Source organism: Acartia tonsa, chromosome 8 (assembly GCF_053477335.1).
Source record: "Acartia tonsa isolate MP-2025a chromosome 8, ASM5347733v1, whole genome shotgun sequence".
NCBI lineage: Eukaryota > Metazoa > Arthropoda > Copepoda > Calanoida > Acartiidae > Acartia > Acartia tonsa.
In genome coordinates this window covers 1,778,116-1,800,652 of record NC_137267.1, presented here as the reverse complement: position 1 = coordinate 1,800,652, position 22,537 = coordinate 1,778,116, and the positions used below count along the sequence as shown (strand labels likewise).

The following is a 22,537-nucleotide window of genomic DNA, read 5'->3' as shown; positions in this document are numbered from 1 at the left end:
TTACAAATTTGTAAATAATAAAGACGCAATATTTCTTTATAAACAGTCTGATAAAAGTGTAAACTAATTCTCCAAAGTGGGTTATTTATTGTCCAACACAATAAAAAAGGATATTATTATTTTAAATAACCTTTGAGATTCAACCCTTTGTAGACAGTGAGTTATTTTTTGTCAATAATACGAATTTAAAATAGATCTTTATTACCTAATTACTACGTTATAAAAAAAAAACTAATTGGCAATTTTATATCATAAAATAAATCCTTAACAGTAAGTAGATTGTTTCAACTGTATAAAACAAGTTAAATATCCCTACACACATTATAAGAAACAAAAATGTTCAGATTTTCCCTGTTTTTTCCTTTTCCCTCCCAAAATACCATAAAATCAAGGCATTATTCCTGGATATTTTTGTTAATAGGACGTTTTTGATTGATCAGTGTAGTGAAATGTGCTTAGAAAATGTTAAGATTTGATAATCAGATGAGAAATTTTTACGTTCAAACTCCCTTTAAGGTTTTTAAAGTCAGTTTTTATCCATTGATCCATTAATGCTTCCTTGATATGTAATGGTACATACAATATCATGATTTATATAATACATTATATTTAAATAAGATATATTTATAACATGGGTAATCTATTCCAAAATCAAAAATCAATCTAAAAATAGGGAAAAATCGGCACGCTTCGCACAATCCCATGTCAAAAGAAAAATATATTGATTTGTGACTTTGGAGGATTAAAATTAAATATATTTTAAGCATCTTCTTATGTTAACCGTAACCTCTAACACATCTTTTCCTAGAATAAAAAAAACATCTTATAGAGTATGTATGTACGTATAATGTGATTGAATAACAAAGCATCTCCCTCCCCCCCCCCCTCTTTAAAAAGTCCTTTTTAAAAGCGAAGCTTTTCTATATTTAGGGTCGGTCCGTTCGTACGTCCGTAACGGATAGCTTTTTCGTTAATTTAAGCATGTTAGAATTGTCCTATCGATTTCAAATTTTGCATGGTGATTCCTTTAATAGTTAGGTACGATTTAGAAAGCGTAGCAACTCTATAATCATCACCAAAATGTCCGTACGTCCATTTTAAATATGTTGATTTTTTTAAATTGTATTCCCCCTCCCCCAATAACAAAATGTTTTATATATTCTAAAACTTAAATGAAAAAAACTCAAGACCAAGCTAATTTTTTGTGGCTTCGCCCCTAGTCTCCAATATTTTGGGAGAAGGGATCTTTTATTAGATCATATTTTTGAACAAAACCTGTCTCAAGATCTTGCCATAAATGTCCAAATGCAACGTAATATTTAAAGTAAAAAACAAGGATGACAACATCCATAAAAGCGAAGCACTGAAACGGTAGGACAAACGGACATTAACACTTGTATAGTATCTGAGCTGAAAAATCGGAACATAAATGTATATATGTCGAATCAAAATTGTAGGTATATTTGTTGAAAAACTGCTTAAAAACAGGATAATGTTTATGGACATACTTACATTTTTGGACTTGATTATAGAGTTGCTTCGCTTATAATATTGTTCTTTGTTGTCCCAGGAATCAATATACCAAAAATCAGATCAAACGGATAATTAAAACACTTGAAAATTTGTTGTTAAAAAAAAGAGAAAAATCAACATGATTAAAATGGACGTACGGACATTCTGGTAATGCTTATAGAGTTGCTACGCTTTCTAAATCGTACCCAACTACTACAGGAATTATCATGCAAAGTTTGAAATCGATAGGACAATTCTAACATGCCTAAATTAACGAATAAAAGCTATCTATATCGGACGGACGGACGGACGGACGGACGGACGGACGGACGTACGGACGGACCCTAATTATAGAAAAGCTTCGCTTTTAAAAAATATATAGTCTAGTTCTTGTTGAAAAATTTCATATTATGACGACATTTGGAATACAACAATTATGAAAAAATTAGAAAGATTGCCAAACTTTAAAGTTATGATAAGAATAGTTAGTCTCATGGCTTCCCACTGATATAATTTGCAGCATGGCTGAGGAACCGCCGTAATCCTTTGGATATTAATCGGTTTCGAAGCCATACTGGAAAACAGATTAATACCTGCGTCTGTGGAAAAAGTATCCCTTGCGACAACGTCTAGAAATATATAATATTTTTGTTATAAGTTAATTTGACAGTTGAATTTTATCCTATTCAAAAAGTACTTTTTTTTTGTCTAAAGCTTAGGATTTCAGTATCTAATGACCCCATTGAGTTCTTCTCCCACCCCCCTCCTCCATTTCCCGTTGAATGCAAAGCCTCTAGATAATATTGGCGTAGCTTCTACTGTTTGTTCATGTTTCTTACGATCTCTAAAATCAAGCACTTACGCTACGTTTCTACTGTTGATAGAGAATGGTACAAGCCCCCCAGATTCATTCTGATTCTGAACAAGACAGTCAGATACACAACAATCCAATTTAGAATCTAAACAAAATGTTAACATACATAAGTACAAGGTCTTTCCAAGAGAAATTGATTTTTTGGGGAATTCTCTGTAGAGTTTTCTCTTTTACATCACAAGATAGGTCAACTGCAGCCAGTTTCAGTAGCTTATAGTAGGTTGCATGAAATTTATTTTCAAAATTTACATTCATACTCTATGATAATTCAGATTTCTTGCTCGTCTATAAAAGGTCCATTACAGCGTTTTATTCCAACTTCCAACGTTTTATATATTCGGTTTAGCTGTTTAAATAACTTAAATATTTATTGAATATAAGAATTCTATATTTATTGAGATACTAGCGGCTTCGCCCCTAGCCTCTAGGGGCTTTGCCCCAAGAGGTGATAAAAAAATTAAGGCAAAATTCGTTAAAGGACCAAGGAAATCTTCTACAAAAAATAAAGGACCAAGGAAATCTTCTACAAAACATAAAGGACCAAGGAAATCTTCTACAAAACATAAAGGACCAAGGAAATCTTCTTTTGTTTTTTGGGGGGTTGGGGGTGTCCCACCCCCCAAGAAAATAGCTTAAAACCACCACAGGACCAATAGGTATATATCCTGAAGAGTAGAATCCGATCGGTTCAGTGGTTATCGAGATCTTAAGCTTCAGACGGACGGAAGGACAGACAGACATCAAGCTACTTTGTATTATAGATAAAGACATCTAAGTTATATTTAATTGTATTTACAGACAGCTTATACCAACAACGAAATTAATTCGGAAAAAAATCATGAAACCTATACGTGTTTTCAGCTGTCGTTGGGGGGCAATACTTAGTAGAATAGACGACCTTTCCATCTGCTCCCAAATATTATAATAGGTATTCGCTTGTTGGCTATACCTTATATATTCCTGAATTAGAGAGAAAATAGAATCATTGTTTGCATATTTCTCTGATTGTTCCAAAAACTAATAAATCCTGTTTAGTTGAAAAACTTGCCCCCCAACGACAGCTGAGATGTTTTCTGAATTAATTTAATTGTTGGTATAAGCTGATATATACCTCTTATAACAATCTCTCCTTCACAAGTCAAAACATTTTCATTTGCCTAAAAAAGAATGCATCAAGATATTTAAACATTTACATTTTAAATTTACAGCTTTGTTTAACAGTTGTTTCTCCAAATATTTAAATTGTTTAAAGCTAAAAAGATTTTTAAAATATCGTAAAGATAAGGCTTGGTCTTACACTGTGTTATTATTGGTCTAATTTACTGATTGTGGATCTAGATCTACTATTTTAATTGGAAATACTTACAGCTTGACAGTAGACAGTATCAACAAATGTAACTATGTATTGGAAATACTTACAGCTTGACAGTATCAGCAAATGTAACTATGTATTAGAAATACTTACAGGTTGACAGTAGACAGTATCAGCAAATGTAACTATGTATTGGAAATACTTACAGGTTGACAGTAGATAGTATCAGCAAATGTAACTATATATTGGAATTACTAATTACAGCTTGACAGTAGACAGTATCAACAAATGTAACTATGTATTGGAAATACTTACAGCTTGACAGTAGACAGTATCAACAAATGTAACTATGTATTGGAAATACTTACAGCTTGACAGTATCAGCAAATGTAACTATGTATTAGAAATACTTACAGGTTGACAGTAGACAGTATCAGCAAATGTAACTATGTATTGGAAATACTTACAGGTTGACAGTAGATAGTATCAGCAAATGTAACTATATATTGGAATAACGACCAAGCTAATATTGCTTGATTCACTTCTACAAGAGGTGTTCCAAAAATGTCTGTAAAACAAGAACCCATTGATTTGGAGGAATATTGCCAGAGGGAATTACTAATTACAGCTTGACAGTAGACAGTATCAACAAATGTAACTATGTATTGGAAATACTTACAGCTTGACAGTAGACAGTATCAACAAATGTAACTATGTATTGGAAATACTTACAGCTTGACAGTATCAGCAAATGTAACTATGTATTAGAAATACTTACAGGTTGACAGTAGACAGTATCAGCAAATGTAACTATGTATTGGAAATACTTACAGGTTGACAGTAGATAGTATCAGCAAATGTAACTATATATTGGAATTACTAATTACAGCTTGACAGTAGACAGTATCAACAAATGTAACTATGTATTGGAAATACTTACAGCTTGACAGTAGACAGTATCAGCAAATGTAACTATGTATTGGAAATACTTACAGCTTGACAGTATCAGCAAATGTAACTATGTATTGGAAATACTTACAGGTTGACAGTAAACTGAATCAGCAAATGTAACTATATATTGGAATACTTACAGGTTGACAGTAGACAGTATTAGCAAATGTAACTATGTATTGGAAATACTTACAGGTTGACAGTAGACAGTATCAGCAAATGTAACTATGTATTGGAAATACTTACAGGTTGACAGTAGACAGTATCAGCAAATGTAACTATGTATTGGAAATACTTACAGGTTGACAGTAGACAGTATCAGCAAATGTAACATCATCAGTTTCGACTGTAGAGGCTGTTATATTGTGATACAGAATCTCTCCTCGGGGACATGGATTTCTAGATAAAATAAGAATCACACTACAGGGACGTAGGGGATATTGGGCTGTTTATTACTCTGTCCCCAAAGTTTTATAATAACATTTTCTTATTCATTTGCTTAACAACGTTGGGGGCTTGTAATTAATTTTGATTGGTTGGTTCATTCACTTGAGTGTCCAAACATTTCGAAATCAAATTTTAATTTAAAGAAAGGATTTTTGTGTATTATGTATAAATAAAAGTTTTTTATACAGAAATGAAAATATGTTGGGGAGGAGTTTCGATGATCCAAAAATATGTTTAAATCAACGCTCAGCAATTTGGAAGATAAAAAATTACCTAACACAAACTCCTCTTGTAGATTCCGCATTTTGCAACCTAAATAATTTTAAGTCCATTTTTAAAAGCGAAGCTTTTCTATAATTAGGGTCGGTCCGTCCGTACGTCCGTAACGGATAGCTTTTTTCGTTAATTTAGGCATGTTAGAATTGTCCTATCTATTTCAAATTTTGCATGGTGATTCCTGTAGTAGTTAGGTACGATTTAGAAAGCGTAGCAACTCTATAATCATTACCAAAATGTCCGTACGTCCATTTTAAACATGTTAAGTTTTTTACTTTTTTAACAACAAATTTTTATGTGATATAATCATCCGATTGATCTGATTTTTGGTATATTGATTCCTGGAACAACAAAGTATAATGTTGTAAACGAAGCAACTCTTTAATCAAGTCCTAAATATGTAAGTATGTCCATGAACAATATCCTGTATAAAGCAGTTTTCAACAAATTTACTTACAGTTTTGCTTCGACTCTTATACATTTATATTTTGATTATTCAGTTCTGACACTATATAAGTGTTCATGTCCGTTTGTCCTACCGTTTCAGTGCTTCGCTTTTATGGATGTTGTCATCCTTGTTAAATTAAGATCATCAGAGGGTCAATTTTTGTACATTTTATTTTAATAGTGTTATTTTATAGAAATTGCGGAAATTTTGGACAATATAGTTTCCCAAATTGTTTATAATATGAATGAACCTAACTCACCAATAATGTGATCGGATTGTTCCTAAACTATGTTTCTATTGGTAGAAATTCCAAATATATCCTTATAATTTAGTAAACGGATATCTGTCTGCGTGTCCGTGTCTGTGTATTTGCAGTGTAGCTTTTCATTAAGCTATAAAAATTGGAAAGAATTTTAATGAATATAATAGATTTGAAATCTGCATAAAATTTTTAGGAATTTTTATAAAATTCGTTTTTTGTATAATTCTTTATCTATAAGCGCAAATATAAATTAAGTTAAATAATTTTGACATCTGTGATTGGTGGATTGAAAACTATCTGCGCCCTGATTGGAGAAGCTTAAGTGACGTACATCATTCAACCAATTAGAGCGCTGGTAGTTTCCAATCCACCTATCCTATTGGTCAAAATTTATTAACTTAAATTGGATTTGCGCTTTTAAATAATGAATTATATAAAAAACGAATTTTATAAAAAATCCTTAAAATTTTATGCAGATTTCAAATCTATTATATTCATTAAAATTCTTTCAAATTTTTATAGCTTACTTCTCATAGATTCTGGAAAGGTTTATAGCTATTTGGGGGAAGTGTACCACCACCCTCACAAAGAAATCGCCAAAAATCTAAAAATAGAAAGCGCCTAGATATTTTTCTAGTTGAGAATAATAAAATAAAATATAATAGTTACCTTTTAAGAAGAAAGTTTATATCATCTTCCATGGATCTATTCTTGGGACAACATAGCCCAGCTTTATTTCCAATCTTACATCTACAACATTATAATTGGTGGAAAAGTTTGGACACTGAAGATTTGTACCAATCAACCAACATGTAATAAAAGTAAAAATTGTTTTTTGCCAAAGAAAACAAAATCATGATTTTTAAACATTTTCTTGCAGGGATGGACATGGTGCCAATTATTACACTAGTCCCCAAAGTTTTGTAGTAACATTTTCTTATTCGTTGGCTTAACCACTTTGGAGATTTTATTGAAATTTAATTGGTTGGTTTATTATTTTGAGTGTTAAAACGTTTCAATCGCTAATTGTAATCTTCACAAGGGGAAATTTTGTGTATTATCATTTGGGATATTCATCAATTTATCGGTCTTTATTTATCCCTTTAGATCCCTGATTCTAATGTTTCATCCTAAACGAATGAATTTTAAGGAAGGCTAGATTACCTGCCGTCAAAACAGCCGTACACTGTCTCCATTGTTTCATAGAAATACATCATTTTGTTACATTCCTGATAAGCAGAAACTTCGTCATACTAGAAATGTTAAGAAACATATATCAAAATATTGATATTATAACTTTTTATATTGCTGTTAGACGTTCATAGTTTTATAGAGTTACGTCTGATCGTCTGTATTTTTACCCCCATGTTTGTGCGGCAGTGTATGGGGATTCCTGTGAATATTAGGTATAATTTGGAAAGCATTTAATTTATTATATTATTAACTAGTTATTATTTGACTTTTAGATAGTTTTGTTAAATGGTCATTTGTTCAAATGTCCAAATTTATTGATCTTTGCTTTATGGATATTGGCACTCTTGTTTAAATCTATTACTTTGTTAATTTTTGTTCATAATAAAACAAAACTCTAAAATATAAATAAAATAAAATGTTTTAGCTTTGCCTTTTGACACAGAGAATCCTCTGCACATTTAACATCAATTTCTGAAATAAAGAATAATTAGTTTTTAGGAATATGTATGCCTTTTTGAAATTAAAATAGATAACTGTCCTTTCATGTACAGGCTTAAGAACCGACAGAACCGCAAAATTCTTTTATCTTCATGAATTTTATTTATAACTTTATTTTTGAAGATTTTTTTTAACAATTTCATTTCAACGATATGATAGATTTAACCACTTTTAAATGATATATTGTAGAAATAAAAATTAAGTTGTACGTCAATACTCAATCAATAGTTATTTATCGCATCGTATTAAAGACAGCTTTTCTCAAATATTAAAATAACAAATTCTCTAATCTTAATTTATTATTGTTGGAAAATTGTCTATATAAATATATTTACCTGGTACATTGATGGCTTGATCTCTTCTTATAAACTGATTCCCTACTCCACAACTTCCTAAACAAAATAGGTACTTTCATTACCCAACATATCTGATCATTGGTTGAAAAGTTTGGGCGCTGCTTGTTTGAACCTACTAATAAAGATTTAATATAAGTTTTTAAAGCTAAAGTGCTATTAAACTTTAAGTAGGAATATAATGAATTGCCCAATATTTCCTCCCTTTTTGATTGGTTGAATCAAACTAGCCAACAATCCAACCAGCGACTATTTACAGTTTATAAATAAATTATTTTACCTTGAGAGTACAGAAATTGGCAATCGCCATTGGCATCTGCTGCCCAACCCTGGCCACACTGGCATTTGGCAACACCCTGAAGAACAATTACTAACATAAGTGGAATAACCATATTGGATAAAACTTAGAGGACGGGATACACTACAATATCTTATGTTGGTGTATCCCTGAATCATATTTTGCTAATCAACTGCCAAACTTCCTTTTTTGAAAGTCCCAATTGTGCAGGCATGGCAGAGTATTGCGCCTGTATTAGGCTAACACATTTACCCCACTTTGACAATATAGCATAGCATCATCACAATCGAAGTTTTATAAAGACCAACTGACGGACGTACGAAACACTAAAGGTATACAGTAGCTTCGCTACTAACAAATGATTACCTTCAGATTGACTACCAAATATTTTCCCTTTCCGCAATTTTCAAGGTCTTCAATATCTTTACATTTTCCTAAAATTATTATAACAAAATTTATAATGACAGTCTTGTCTACTAGTGGTTACAACTCTGGAGCTCATTAGGGGGCCTTGAGGTGGGAGGAGGTAGGGGGGATGTCGTCCCCCTTACTTTAAACTTTAATGTTTAGTTTCAAAAAGAAAAAGTTTCGGCAGCCTTGTATGAAGGAAAGTCCAGTAAGTCATACAGTGGCGCCGCCAACCGGCACTTTAAAATATATATTCTGTTTTTAAATATCTTTAAAACTATTTATTTTTCCCTAAGTCTGCATCTTAAGATCTAATAAACTGGTAAACCGATTGCCTTCTCCTTTTCCGAGAAGATCTATTTTAGCCCATGTTCGTTCACACCTAAATATCAGGAAGGGAGGGGAGATTATACTAGTCCCCCAAAGTTTTTTTAATAATCTTATTTGTTGGACTAACAACTTTGGTGACTTTGTCGAAATTTGAGGGTTTGGTTCATGAAGATGGGTGTCCAAACGTTTTAATCACTAATTGTAATCTACAGAAGGGGTAATTTTGTGCATCCTAATTTGGTTTGTATATCAATATGTCGCCACTGTCTTAACCCTTAAGCTGTTCTTACCTTCGTGGAAAACTTGGGGTAGGTCATCACAGAGCTTAGGGGCACACTCACCAATACCTACAAATAAAAAGCGTCAATCGATATATAATACCTTGGAAATTCCACCAGATATTCATAATATTTATTAAACTCGCAGCTGGCTAAAATAACGATAACCACCCTACACTACCTTTTACCCAAGCCCTCTCACCTACTGGATTAACGAACTGACCAATAGATGAGACTCATATTAGCAAGCAAAATTAACGACAAATATTCCCCTGTCAATATATTCACTTATATCCTACTAGCGGTTTCGCCCCTAGCCTCTAGGGGCTTTGCCCCAAGAGGTATAATTACATCTTCTATTACTTACCCAGCAGAACGGATCACAAATTTTCGCACCTACCCAGGAGGAAAAGAATTTCTCGATTAAATAACGAATTCGCAAAATTCGTAAAAAAAATAGTCTAATGTGTTTCTGGTAAGCCGAGCGTACTCGGCCCACGGGGTAACGAGTTCGGATTCAACGAGCCCTAGCCTTTAAGTATTCTACCAAACAAACAAGCAGGATTCAATCATACAGAAATTATATATTTAAACTGAATAATATTTACAAGTTATGTTTACTATATATATACAACAAAATATAACAATGGTTAGGTTTGAAGGGGGTGTGGGGCGCTAGGGCTTAGCGCCCGACGGTAGACAGGCTGTGGGGGCAACGGTGGTAAAAGGGGAGGCAGTGCCTCCCGATTATATAAGCGCATGAGGGACTCGTGATAGTTGCATGTTCAAGTCCCCTCCCCACATTTAGGCAGGCTAGTTTGACCGCTGGGTGCGGGGTTAACAGCGGTCATGAGATGGATAGTGATATAATAGGATTAGTGCGGGGGGTTTGCTTATCATAAGTCACAGCGAAGCAACTCTGTAAACGGCCTGTCCGTATGGGTGTCGTATTACCACAACCTCCCCTTCAAGGGTTGCGTGGCTCCTGAGCCACCAGGCCTTGAACCTGGGGATACGACAGCCGGCTCATGCGCCGGACAGGCAGTTCTTGGGGCACAGCTCGATGGAGGACAGCTCGGGCTACACAGGCTCCCTGGGACACTCGTTGCTCGGTCTGACTGTGGTTGGTGATCAGCATTGTCAGCTCCTGGTTGGCTTCTAGGCGTGGGTTGGCAACGGCCAGGCCTCGCCGCTGGAAATTTTGCCTCGTCTGCAGGATCAGTTCTGTCGCGGCTGGTAGCTGGACACGGAGGCCTAGGCAGGCTCTGATGGTTCCTAAGGGTGGAATGGTGATGGCAAAGGGCGCATAGAATTCCATGGGGGCGCCTGCTTGATTCAGGTTGCTTGGCCTCCTAGCTCCTACCCGGATGGGGATGGCTGTCATCAGCAGGGGGCACATGGCTTCTTCTTCTTCTGGGGCGGCCTCTTCCATCGCAGTGGCTGGCTCTTCTCCTACAGGCTCGCTGCTGGCTGGCAGGTTCTCCATGTCTGCGTCAGGGTTCCAGATGGCATCTCTGAGTGGCTCTGGAGCGGGCGGCGGCGGCGGTGGTTCGTTGGGCTGCTCCTGCAGGTTTTCCTCCACTGGGTCACGATCTTGGCCGCTAGGCTGTGGGGCGGCTGCGGCTGGCTGGTGCACTGGGAACTCTCCTGGGTTGCTAGCTGCGGGCGCCGCCGCTCCAACTGGCAGCTCGGTGGCATCCTCGTCGCCGTCCACGTCAACTTGGATGTCTTCTGGGATCTGGTGGGCAGTCACATCTCCAGTGTATTTGCGCAGTCGGCCTACATGCGCGGTAACTTCTGAGATCCTGGCTACTGGAGAGGCAGGTTTAATGACATAATGGACTTCTGTAGCTTTCCTCACTACTTTCCAGGGGCCAGTCCATCTCTTGGTAATCTTGGCTGCCTTCCCTGGCACCAGGCGGGGGGCCAGGTACCAGACCAAGTCTCCAACCTCATACTTGGCCGTGCCTTCGTAAGCTGCCGCGCTCCTCCTGATGGCTCCCTCCTCCTTCTGCTGGATGGCATCATAAACTGCATAGTAGCGCTGCAACAGAGCTTGGACGTTGGCTGGAACTGAAGCATATTCGGTCTCTGGCAGCCGTAGCACCATGTCCACCGGAAGTTTGGCCTCTCTCCCAAAGAAGGCCAGGAACGGGGTCACACCAGTGGATCTGCAGGCCTTGGTGTTGTAGGCAAAGGCGATGGCAGGCAGGTGTGGCTCCCAGTTGTTATCGTCTCTGTCTAGGAACAGGCGCATGCCTGTGTTGAGCGTCCTATGAAACCTCTCCACTCGGTTGGACTGCGGGTTGTAGGGTGGTGGATGTGTCAGGCCAATCTCGAGCCGAGAGGCCAGTTCCTGGAATACCTGGCCGGTAAATTCCATTCCATTGTCGGAATGGATCTTCAGGGGGCATCCGAACGTGGCCAGGTGGCGGTGCAACAGGGCTTCAGCCACCGTGAGGGTGCGCTTGTTGGGGATGGCGTAGAGGCTGACAAATCGGCTGAATCCATCTTGGCAGGTGAGGATGTAGCGGTTCCCAGCTGGGGTCTCTGGCAGTGGCCCCACCAGGTCGATGAGTAGGACTTGCTGTGGATACCCCTGGCGGGAGGGCACGTGGATCCCCTGCTTCAGCCTCTCCTTGGTAACTTTCTGGACACACTCAGGGCAGGTTTGTACCATCAGGCGGACGTCACGGGCCAGGTTGGGCCACCAGAAGTGCATGGCAACGCGGGCGATAGTTGCGTCCATCCCAAAGTGCCCAGCCATGGGGGTCCCATGGGCTAGAAAGAACGCGTCCTGCTGGAGGGCCGAAGGCAGCAGGTATCTTGTCCTCTCTCCTGTCAGAGTCTGGTCAGTGGTGGTGAGGCAGCCGTGCTCGTCAAGCCCCAGGGCTGGGAAGCGGCTGGCGTACTGCTGCTCGTCTCATTCCTTGCCACGCAGCTCAGCCTTGGTTGGGGCCTTGCCATCAGCCACCCATTGGCGGACACGGAGCAGGAGGGGGTCCTGTGTCTGGGCTTCCAATACTCTAGCTGAATCCAGTCGGGCGGCAGGAGGTCGGCTAGCTGCGGCCTCCCCTGGCTGGCCAAGGTTGTGGATATACTCAGCCTGCTCTGCTAATTCTTCGGCGCTAGCCGTTGGCATGTTGGCATCTTCCCGGCGGCTGAGGGCGTCGGCGTTGGTATTCTGGGTGCCAGGCCTGTGGCAGACGGTAAAGTCTAGGGCCGCTAGCTCCTCCTGCCAGCGGGCCACCATCCCTGTGGATGTGTTCAGTGATTTCATCTGTAGCAGGGCAGAGGAATCAGTGTTGATCTGGAAGCTGCGGTAGGACAAGATGCCGTGGAATTTTCGGATCCCATAGATAATGGCGGCCATCTCTCCCTTCCAGGACGGGTAGCGCGTCTCAGGGTCGGTTGTCTTGCGCCCCACGGCGGCAATCAGCCTCTCCTTGCCCTCCTGGCATTGACTCAGTATGGCAGAGATGGCGCGGCTGCTGAAATCTGTGGTGAGCTGGAACACTGCTGGTAAATCAAACCTGGGCGGCGCTCGGATGGGGGCCTGGCGGAACTTGTCCTTGAGTTGCAGCAGCTGGGCTTCCATCTCAGGCGTCCAGGTTAGGGCCTTGGCCGTCTTCTGCCAATTCATCTCGTAGGTGAGGTCTGCATACTCTGGGATGAACAGGCGGTAGTACCCAAAGAAGCCCAGCAACGCCAGCAAATCCTTGGGGGTGCTAGGGGCTGGCCAGTCCAAGATGCGGTCAATATAGTCCTCTTGCATGGCTATCCCCTCACGGCTGAGGGTGTGACCCAGATAATCCACCTTGGACCGGAACAACTTGGTCTTGGCTGGCTTGAGGCGGATCCCTCCCCTGCGGTGGGCTTCCAAGACCTCTCGGAGCCTGGCCAGGTGGGCCCAGGTATCCTGATGGAAGGTCAGGACGTCGTCAAGGTATGACTGGAGGTTGGCTGTGCCTAGTGGGTTTAGGACCCCTGCAATAAACCTGGAATAGACAGACGGTGCCGTAGCCAGGCCAAAGGGCATCCTTTTCCATTGATACAAGCCCCTGGGGGTGGTGAAGGCGGTGCAGGGCCGGCTATCCTCAGACACACGGATGGTGTAGTATGCGGCCACCGCGTCTAAAGCACTGTAGACACGGTGCCCGCCAGCTCGTTCCACCAATTGCTGGATCCTAGGCAGGGGGTAGCTGTCCAGCTCCAGACACTTGTTGAGGGCCCTGTAGTCGACGGCCCAGCGGGTGCTCCCGTCCTTCTTCTTGATGGGCACCAGGGGGCTGCTCCAGGCGGAGTCCGACGGCTCTATGACTCCTTCCTGTAGCCAGGTGTCCAGTTGTTTCTCCAGTTCAGCCTCTTGCCGCGGGTTCAGATCCCTAAATCTCTGGCGGATCGGCTGGGTCCCTGGCTTGAGGCGCAGCTGCAACTCAACCACATCTGTGCAGCCGGGGGTAGAATTGGAGAAGACGTCCCTGTACTCTGACAACGTAGTCCAGACCTCCTTCTTGAGCAAGGGGTCCTTGCGTAGGAACTCATTGTCTTCCATCTCCAGGGCCTCCCACAACTCTTGCATATCTATAGGCTCAGCAGGTTCTTGGAACGAGTGGAGACGCGGGGGAGGCGTATCAGAGACCTCTAAAATGTCAGGTTTGACCAGCTCCCCTGCCACTGGGAGGCCAGCATCCAGCAAGAGGGGCACCTCCCCCTCATTGACCACCAGTACTCTGAACACAGTGGCAGAGCCAGGCCTGTGGGCATACAGGCCCTCTGGAATAACAAGGTCCTCCCCAAACCTCTGTTCTGGGGCAGCTAGTTGAATGGCATCCTTGGTGCGATGGCCTACTAGCTCAACAGGGACCGCCATAACCCCGCGGCCAGGCAGGACCACCCGCTTGGCTGTGCGGAGCTGGGGTGGTTGACCGTCAGTTGGAGTGACAGCGCTTAGCCTATACGTGGCTGGTGAGGGGTCAGCCTTGGCTCCGGGACCCACCGGCCGCGACTTGACGGGCTCGGCTTCTGGAGGGGCTGACGTGTCGGAGCCAGGCGTGGCTCCGGGGGCGTCCGGCCACGATTTGACGGGCTCGGCGCTGGGAGAGGCCAAAGTGCTGGGTCCAGCTTTGGCTCCGTGGGCGTCCGGCCGCGACTTGACGGGCACGGCGCCGGGAGAGGCTGGGGCCTGAGAGTTGAGTGTGGCTCCGGGTACATCAGACCACGACTTGACGGGTCTGGACTCGGGCTTGGCTGGTGGACTGGCTGGAGGTCCCAGGTAGAGGGGGCCAGGTGGACACGGCTGGCCGTTGATAAAAATGTCGGCGGAGAAGATTGGTTCTGGAGGGCTGGCAATCTCAGGAAACGTTGTTGGCAGGCTCTCCCTTGGCACCTTGGGCACTGGGGGCAACCCCATGGCTAGCAGGTTAGCTCCCTTGTGTGCGTTGAGCTCAGCGTCCACCCAGTGTGTGCCTTTCTCAACCACACGCGGCTGCTCAGGCAGGGGGCCTGGCAGAGGCCCCTCATAGCTTAGCTCTCGCTCGGCTGTCTCCCGGTCAATGGGGACGCCACGGAGTGGGATAAACTCCCCACGCACCCACAAGCAAGGTGGTTGCATGTCGAAACAGAGCCTAGTTCCGAACTCCTTGAGAAAATACCCTCCTAGGTTCAGAGGGTGTGAGAGATTCCGGACCACAGTCACGTGGTATAGATGGAGTATAAGAGTGTGTGAAACTGCCATATATAACTCTTTTAATTTTCCGATTACCTGGAGGGGCTGGCCTTCCTCATTAGCAGTCAGGATCTGGGTGTTGTCCGGAATCAACATGCGTTGCACGCCCATCGCGTGCATGAGGTGCTCAGAAATTACAGCAGACCCTGGTACACGGTTGCCAGAATCAATCATGGCATCAACCTGTACATGCTGGGCAGGGTCAGGAGTAGGAAACCTCACCCTGACATGGCAGGGGAAGTGGAGGTCCTGCCCTTGAGACAAGGGGGCCTCTCGTTCGGCTGGGGTTGGCAGAAACTTTGGTGGTGGCCGCACCGCAGCTATGGTGGTATCGCTTACCATGGTGGCTTAGACTGTAGCTTCGAATCACTAGAGCTTATTAATTATCACTTGGTCAACAATTTTATATTTATTTTTATCACTTGGTTGACATTTATACACAATGATGTGTTGTTATCACTAGGAGCTCTAGGTGTGATTCTGGAAGCACTGGCAGCAGGGAATGTCCGTCCTGCAAGGTTCAGAGAGGTGACGGCGGTAGGGAATGACCCGTCCTACAGCGCCGCTGGTTCGAATCCCGAAAAATGGCGGCAGGGAATGGCCCGTCCTGCAGCGCCTCGGGTTCGAATCCTGGGAGGCAGCGGCAGGGAATGTCCCGTCCTGCCGTGCCTGTGGCTCAAAATCTGCTATCCGTCGCAGTGGTAGGGCTTACTTGTGTGCTGAAGCTTCGCAGCCACACATTGCCTTCTTAGGGAGACCAGCACACAGCTGTCTGTCTCGTAGGTTTGGCCTGGGTGTCCTGGGGCTTGTCCCAGCTACACTTGCCAATTTAGACTCAGTTTTGTAGCCGTCTGAGCTAAATTATCCGATTGCCGTGGCTGCGCACCTAGCGCTACTCCTACACGACACGGAAAAAGCGTCTTAACTGGCGCTTTTAGCAGGCTAAATCTGCTTGCCGTAGGCCAGAGGCCCACATATTGCGTTCAAAATGATGGAAATTCGACCTAAAAAGGCCGTCTCACGGGTCAGTTGGCGGCTGATTGTCCCCTTACTTGCCAAAGGGTCCAATCAGAGGTAGAATAGGCTAGTTTCTGTAAGGCTCGATTGAAACACGCTGACACCAAGTTCTGGTAAGCCGAGCGTACTCGGCCCACGGGGTAACGAGTTCGGATTCAACGAGCCCTAGCCTTTAAGTATTCTACCAAACAAACAAGCAGGATTCAATCATACAGAAATTATATATTTAAACTGAATAATATTTACAAGTTATGTTTACTATATATATACAACAAAATATAACAATGGTTAGGTTTGAAGGGGGTGTGGGGCGCTAGGGCTTAGCGCCCGACGGTAGACAGGCTGTGGGGGCAACGGTGGTAAAAGGGGAGGCAGTGCCTCCCGATTATATAAGCGCATGAGGGACTCGTGATAGTTGCATGTTCAAGTCCCCTCCCCACATTTAGGCAGGCTAGTTTGACCGCTGGGTGCGGGGTTAACAGCGGTCATGAGATGGATAGTGATATAATAGGATTAGTGCGGGGGGTTTGCTTATCATAAGTCACAGCGAAGCAACTCTGTAAACGGCCTGTCCGTATGGGTGTCGTATTACCACATGTTCTCAAGAAAATTACTACTGGTGCTGCTCATAGTCAAATGTGTTTTCAAGAAAATTATTTTTTTTGGGGGGGTGGGTAAATTTTCATCCTTTGGGGGGTTGGGGGTGGTTACCGAGATCTTAAGCTTCAGACGGACGGACGGACATCATTCTACTTTGTATTATAAATATCAATATTTACAGCAAAGAGTAAAAATAATTTGGTACATGTTTTATTGTGCTCATAATGTGTGAAACCTAAATTAAACATTACTCAAAAATTCATGACGTCATGCAAAAATATATACAATACAAATAAATTTTTCTATTTTATAAAACTATCCCATTTTTTCAATAACGAAGCTACTTCATCGCTAAGGTTTTAATCAATATGATATCTTAAGACGGTCAGACAAAGTGAATTATAAGCAAATGCCAACCTGAAAAATATTTAGTAGGCACCAAACACTCGGAAGCAGAACAACTTAGTCCTAGAATAAAAAAAATCTTCGGGTATAGTCCCTTTCGTGGAAACGCTCCTTAAGGGGCGATTCTTCATTTTTTTTCACAGTAGCTTTTCTCCTATGTCTAGCCCCTGCACTAACCCTGTGGGACAATCACCTAATCCAATATAACCTAACCTAACCTAAAATAACCTCTCAAAAGACATTTTAAAAATACGACAAATCGCCCATTAAGGGGCGTTGCCACGAAAGGGTCTATTCCGAAATCTTATTATATACATAAAATAAAGTCGGGTAGCGGTGGGAAGCTCTGTGCTCGCAAGACATTTTAAGGGAAAACACATATATATTTTCCTGACAATTTTGTTGCAGAGTACAATGATAATTACAGGGAGGGGGGTGATATTTAACTTTTACCAATTTTTGATTGGTTTGTACAAACTGTCCCACAAAAATTGTTATTATACAGAAACGGTGATTTTGCAAGGATCTAAATGGATAAGAAAATGGCCGATAATTTGATGTACATTCCCAGTAATGATACACAAAGTTTTATAGTATGTAGATTATAATTAGTGGTTGAAACGTTTTGACACTTAACAAGTTAATTTAATAAACCAACCAATCAAAAGTGAATAAAAGTCCAACAAGTTGTTAAGCCTACTAATAAGAAAACTGTATTCTTAAACTTTGGGGACTAGTGTAATAAATAGACCATTGATCCCACCCTCACTGGTAATTTTGTCTACCATAATTGAGAATTATTACATTGTTTAACCTCTAAAATCCCTTACTCTTACAGACCATTGTAATAGTTATTTCGTATTATAAACGGCTTTCCGCGGATATAGAATGTACAATAATAAGATTAAAACTAGTTTTTTTAGCCCCGAGGTGCCGAAGGCACCAGCAAAAAAAACTGGTTTTAAACTTATGATTGTACATTCTTATATTCGTAGAAAGCTGGATATAATACGATGCTAGACATAGTTTTTTCGTATGGATGAGAACCGGTTTCGGATGAATACGAGAAAATTAGTTTACCTCTTTTCTGTACCCACCATTCTTCATCTTTACATGGACCCTAAAATAATTATAAGAATTGCGTTTTTCGGTTGATATGGTATAAATATATGTTAAATTTTCTATTTTCCTTCCTACCTATCCTTCTATAAAAGCAATAGGATGTTTATTAGTCTTTCTGTCTGTCTTTCTGTCTATATTTAGGTCTGCTTATCTATCTGTATGTCTTTCTGTCTGTTTTTCTTTTTGTCTGTTTTTCTTTTTGTCTGTTTTTCTGTCTGTTATTCTGTCTGTCTTTCTATCTGTCTTTCTGTCTGTCTTTCTATCGGTCTTTCTAGCTGTCTTTCTATTTGTCTTTCTATCTGTCTTTCTATCTGTCTTTTTATCTGTCTTTCTATCTGTCGTTCTATCTGTCTTTCTATCTGTCTTTCTATCTGTCTTTCTATCTGTCTTTCTATCTGTCGTTCTATCTGTCTTTATATCTGTCTTTCTATCTATCTTTCTATCTGTCTTTCTATCTGTCTTTATATCTGTCGTTCTATCTGTCTTTCTATCTGTCTTTCTATCTGTCTTTCTATCTGTCTTTCTAACTGTCTTTCTAGCTGTGTTTTTTTCTAACTGGTATTGTTCTCCTTTACACTGTAGCTTCTCATAGGTCCTGGGAAGGTTTATAACTATTTTGAGGGTGGTTACATCTTCCTCCCATTACAAATATCTAAAATATTACACCCCCCCCCCCCCTCCCCACCCTTCGAAGGGAGAAGTCCTCAAAGTTTTATAATAACGTTTATTCGTTGGCTTAACAACTTTGGAAACTTCAGTGAATTTTGTTTAGTAAGTTAATTGTTCAAAAGTTTCAATTACTAATTTTAATCTACAAAAGGAGTAATTTTGTTTATCATCATTGCGTATTTATATCAATTTATTGTCAATTGTCTTATCCCTTTAGATTCTTGCATTTACTGTACCTGGGTTAAAGGGGCGTAGCAGGGTAATTTATGACTCTGAATTAATAAATCAATTAAATTTAATATTTTTAAAAATTGGTCTATGATCCTAATTTAGTAAATTCTCTAGTTCTTTTTTAGACTGTGTAATAATTAATGAAGTTGAAAAATGACATACTGTAGAAAGCATAATATTTATAATTATAGTAAAGGGAATGCCTCGGCTTAAAACAGGCAGGTCCTTATTACCATTTACAATCAATAATTTGACAAGGAGTTGAGTAATTAATAAGCCTGGGCGTTCTCCTCTTAGAATTTTTTTTTCAATTTTGAAAATTTGAGTACCCACCACCCCCCTCCCCCCCCCCCCCCCCGACAACGAACAACTATTTTAGGTTAGGTTAGGTTATAGGCTAGGGGGCCGAGCGCTGCGGCTAGCAGGCAAGGGGGCCGAGCGCTGCGGCTATGCAGGCAAGGGGGCCGAGCGCTGCTGCTAGGCAGTCAAGGGGGCCGAGCGCTGCGGCTGGCAGGTTAGGGAGCCGAGCGCTACGGCGTTGTTCGTTGTCAGAAGGGTGGGGAGGGGGGGGGGTGGTACTCAAATTTTCAAAATTGAAAAAAAAATTCTAAGAGGATATTACCTATATTACCTAAGCCTGAATGCAATTAATATTACTTGTATCTTATACCAGATTATCATGAAGTCTAGTAAAGTGATTCTTGTAACTGGCTAAAATAACTATAATCTAAATTCATCCCCTTTACTCCACCCTCTTCCCTCCTACTGAATGCACGAACTGACCAATGTTAGTAACCTATTAATAATAATTGTTTAGAAATTAATTTGATTGATTTTTTCCCTGAATATCAACGAGTTTTGCTTCTTGCAAGCAATACTGGATACAAAATTATGTTTTTTTTCTATTTGTCTTTGATTGTTTGTACAATTTATCAATATTTAGTAAATGTACATTGTAAACAGCGTGTTTAGCTAACAAATGAGAGAACGTGTTTATAAAAATTGGAGACTCTGGAATCCTATTATATGAAGTAGTAAGGAAAAGCTTCGACCTAAGGGAAGCTTTACACAAGTCTTGGAGTTTAATTTTTCTAAATTCTAGCAGCTGCGCCCTTAGCATCTAAGGACTTTTTTTATTCGAAGGGGAAACGATGGAAAGACAATAGTATAAAACTATCCTAAAACTTAAATCTAATTAATGAAATAGCCCAAAACCGTCCCAGGACCTATGTTAAGCGTGCCTTTGATGAAGAGGGGGAAAAATATTATTACTTTATATAATAGTATACACATTTTGGGGATTTTAAAAGCTATTTTACAGCCCACTCATCATAGATTCTATTTACGTGACTTTTAATGTTATAGACAGTGCCATTTTGTTTTATTATTATTTGAATTGTTTTATTAATTGTGGTTTACTCTTTTATTTTAGTAGCGAAGCTAATATATCTGTCTGTTCGTCCGTTTATAAAATAAATTATTTTCTTGGCATTTTTCCAGACGAAACCCACTTTTGATTCCTGCGACGTCATAAAAATGAGGGATTCTCCATCTCTTTTTTAGGAGTTTTCTTTCCCATTTCTCCTCTCATCTCCCTTATTTTTATGACGTCACAGGAATCAAAAGTGGTACAGATTAACAAATTAAGATCTAGTCATCTCCTCTATAACTGACTCTGTCCGTCTGTCCCATCAATATGCCCATATCAAACTAAAAAACATAATTTCCCTGGATGCTCTGCAGAACTGTTACTGAAAAAAATATAAATAAATTGTCATTATTTATATAACTTAAGTAAGAATTACATCATCAATAAGTATCAAGGCATAGAAACAAACAAAAAACGTTTATAACTACTAGCGGCTACGCCCCTAAAAGCCTCTAGTGGCACTTTAAATGTTTAGTTGTTTTTTTTGTTGCATTCAAGGTTGCGTAGGAGTCTCTTTCTACGATACCTCGCAATGTTAAGTACGAGTCTCTATACTTAAAATAAAAATTTTGATTTATTGTGATTTCTCTTGAGAGGGTGGTGGTACCCTCCTCCAAAATAGTTATAAACCTTCCCGAGACCTATGAGAAGCTACCCTGTTAAGGGGAACCCGATTAGCGAGATCCTTCGGTACAAACACACAGACACACAAACATCCTGTTACTTTAGTATAAGGTATATAATTCCAAAAGTGGATTAAGTCCTTTGTAATATAATTGTAAGGTCTTTTTTTATAATTAGGGTCTTTTGTATTTAAAATGTTTTTTAGCAACACACTTTGACTTACCTCTAGAGAGTCCATGAACTAAAAGGTTGAACTGTAGAAGGAAAAAATAAAGAGCAAACAGAACCATTTTAAAGATTTTTTAAAACAAATTTTTTTTGTTCTACTAAATTACATTTTCTTCCATTTTTTATTTTATCTATGATCTGAAGTATAGTTATTTATCGCATCGTATTATAGACAGATTTCCGCGGATAATTAAATGAAAATTTAAAAGTTTAAAACCAGTTTTGTTAGCTAATAGGGCGAAGGCCCGGTCTACTAAAACTAATAATAAATCTATAAATATTATTTTAATATTTGTGGAAAATCGTCTTTACTACGCGGCTGCCGAGCCATGCTTAAAATAATATGATAATAGTTATTTCTCGTATCGTATTATAAACGGCTTTCCGTGGATATAGAATGTACAATTATAAGATTAAAACTAGTTTTTTTAGTCCCGTGGTGCCAAAAGCACCGGCTAAAAAAACTAGTTTTAATCTTATGATTGTACATTTCTATATTCGTAGAAAACTGGATATAATACGATGCTAGACATAGTTTTTTCGTATGGATGAGAACCGGTTCCTATCCACCGGATTCGAATGAATACGAGAAATAAAATTCCTTTATTACATGTTTGAAATCATGGAAAGAAACCAAAGTAGCGGGTTTCGTCGTATTTTCACAGTAGCCTATCTCCTATTTCTAGCTCCTACGGGGCGCTCTAACCCTGCGGGACAATCATTAACATTTACCTAGCCTAACCTATCAAAATCGACTTTAAAAATGCGACGAAACCCGCTGCTTCGTTTTCTTTCCATGATCTTATGTTTATCTAACGAAGCATATTCACAACTGACACCATTTATATCAACATAGAAATGAATCAATTCGAGACAAAAAAAAATTGGGAATCCCAATAGTTGAAAGGAATTTTTTTGAGCTGTAAACCACCTAAAAATACATACGGTAAATATACCAGGGATCGTATGGAAAAGACAATAGAAAAGTTAATAAATTATACTCAAAACCTTCAGTAATTTAAAATTAAGGGTGGAAAAGTAAA

The 22,537-nt window shown here is 40.2% G+C and overlaps 2 protein-coding genes across 4 annotated transcripts in view; one reads left to right on the top strand and one right to left on the bottom strand.

Moving 5' to 3' along the window:
* Positions 1-591: 591 nt before the first annotated feature.
* Positions 592-20,588, bottom strand: LOC145325562 (uncharacterized). Its single transcript, XM_080168535.1, has 17 exons — positions 20,560-20,588; positions 19,219-19,306; positions 18,272-18,311; positions 17,204-17,254; positions 9,454-9,510; positions 8,792-8,859; positions 8,408-8,483; positions 8,110-8,166; positions 7,707-7,747; positions 7,247-7,335; positions 6,752-6,832; positions 5,370-5,408; positions 4,949-5,048; positions 3,498-3,543; positions 2,375-2,471; positions 2,106-2,141; positions 592-804 (listed from the first exon to the last, which is right to left on the bottom strand). The coding sequence occupies exons 1-17, from the start codon at positions 20,586-20,588 to the stop codon at positions 777-779; spliced, it is 1,023 nt and encodes a 340-aa protein (XP_080024661.1). The 3' UTR covers positions 592-776.
* LOC145325787 (chitin deacetylase 7-like) overlaps positions 4,212-22,537 on the top strand; it is a 181,914-nt gene continuing 163,588 nt past the window's right edge. For 2 of the 3 annotated variants that reach the window (XM_080168748.1, XM_080168747.1), the window contains exon 1: positions 4,212-4,251. The gene's annotated coding sequence lies outside the window, so the exon portion shown is untranslated. The remainder of the gene's footprint in view (positions 4,252-22,537) is intronic. The other variant, XM_080168746.1, reaches the window with a different exon arrangement.

Excerpts from the sequence above, each read along its gene's own strand:
- LOC145325562 (XM_080168535.1), bottom strand. The coding sequence starts at position 20,588 with ATGGCACTGTCTATAACATTAAAAGTCAC. Across the intron at positions 19,307-20,559 it reads TCTATAACATTAAAAGTCAC|GATCATAGACCAATTTTTAA; the intron begins GTAAATAGAATC and ends TTACTAAATTAG. Across the intron at positions 18,312-19,218 it reads GCTACGCCCCTTTAACCCAG|GGTCCATGTAAAGATGAAGA; the intron begins GTACAGTAAATG and ends TAATTATTTTAG.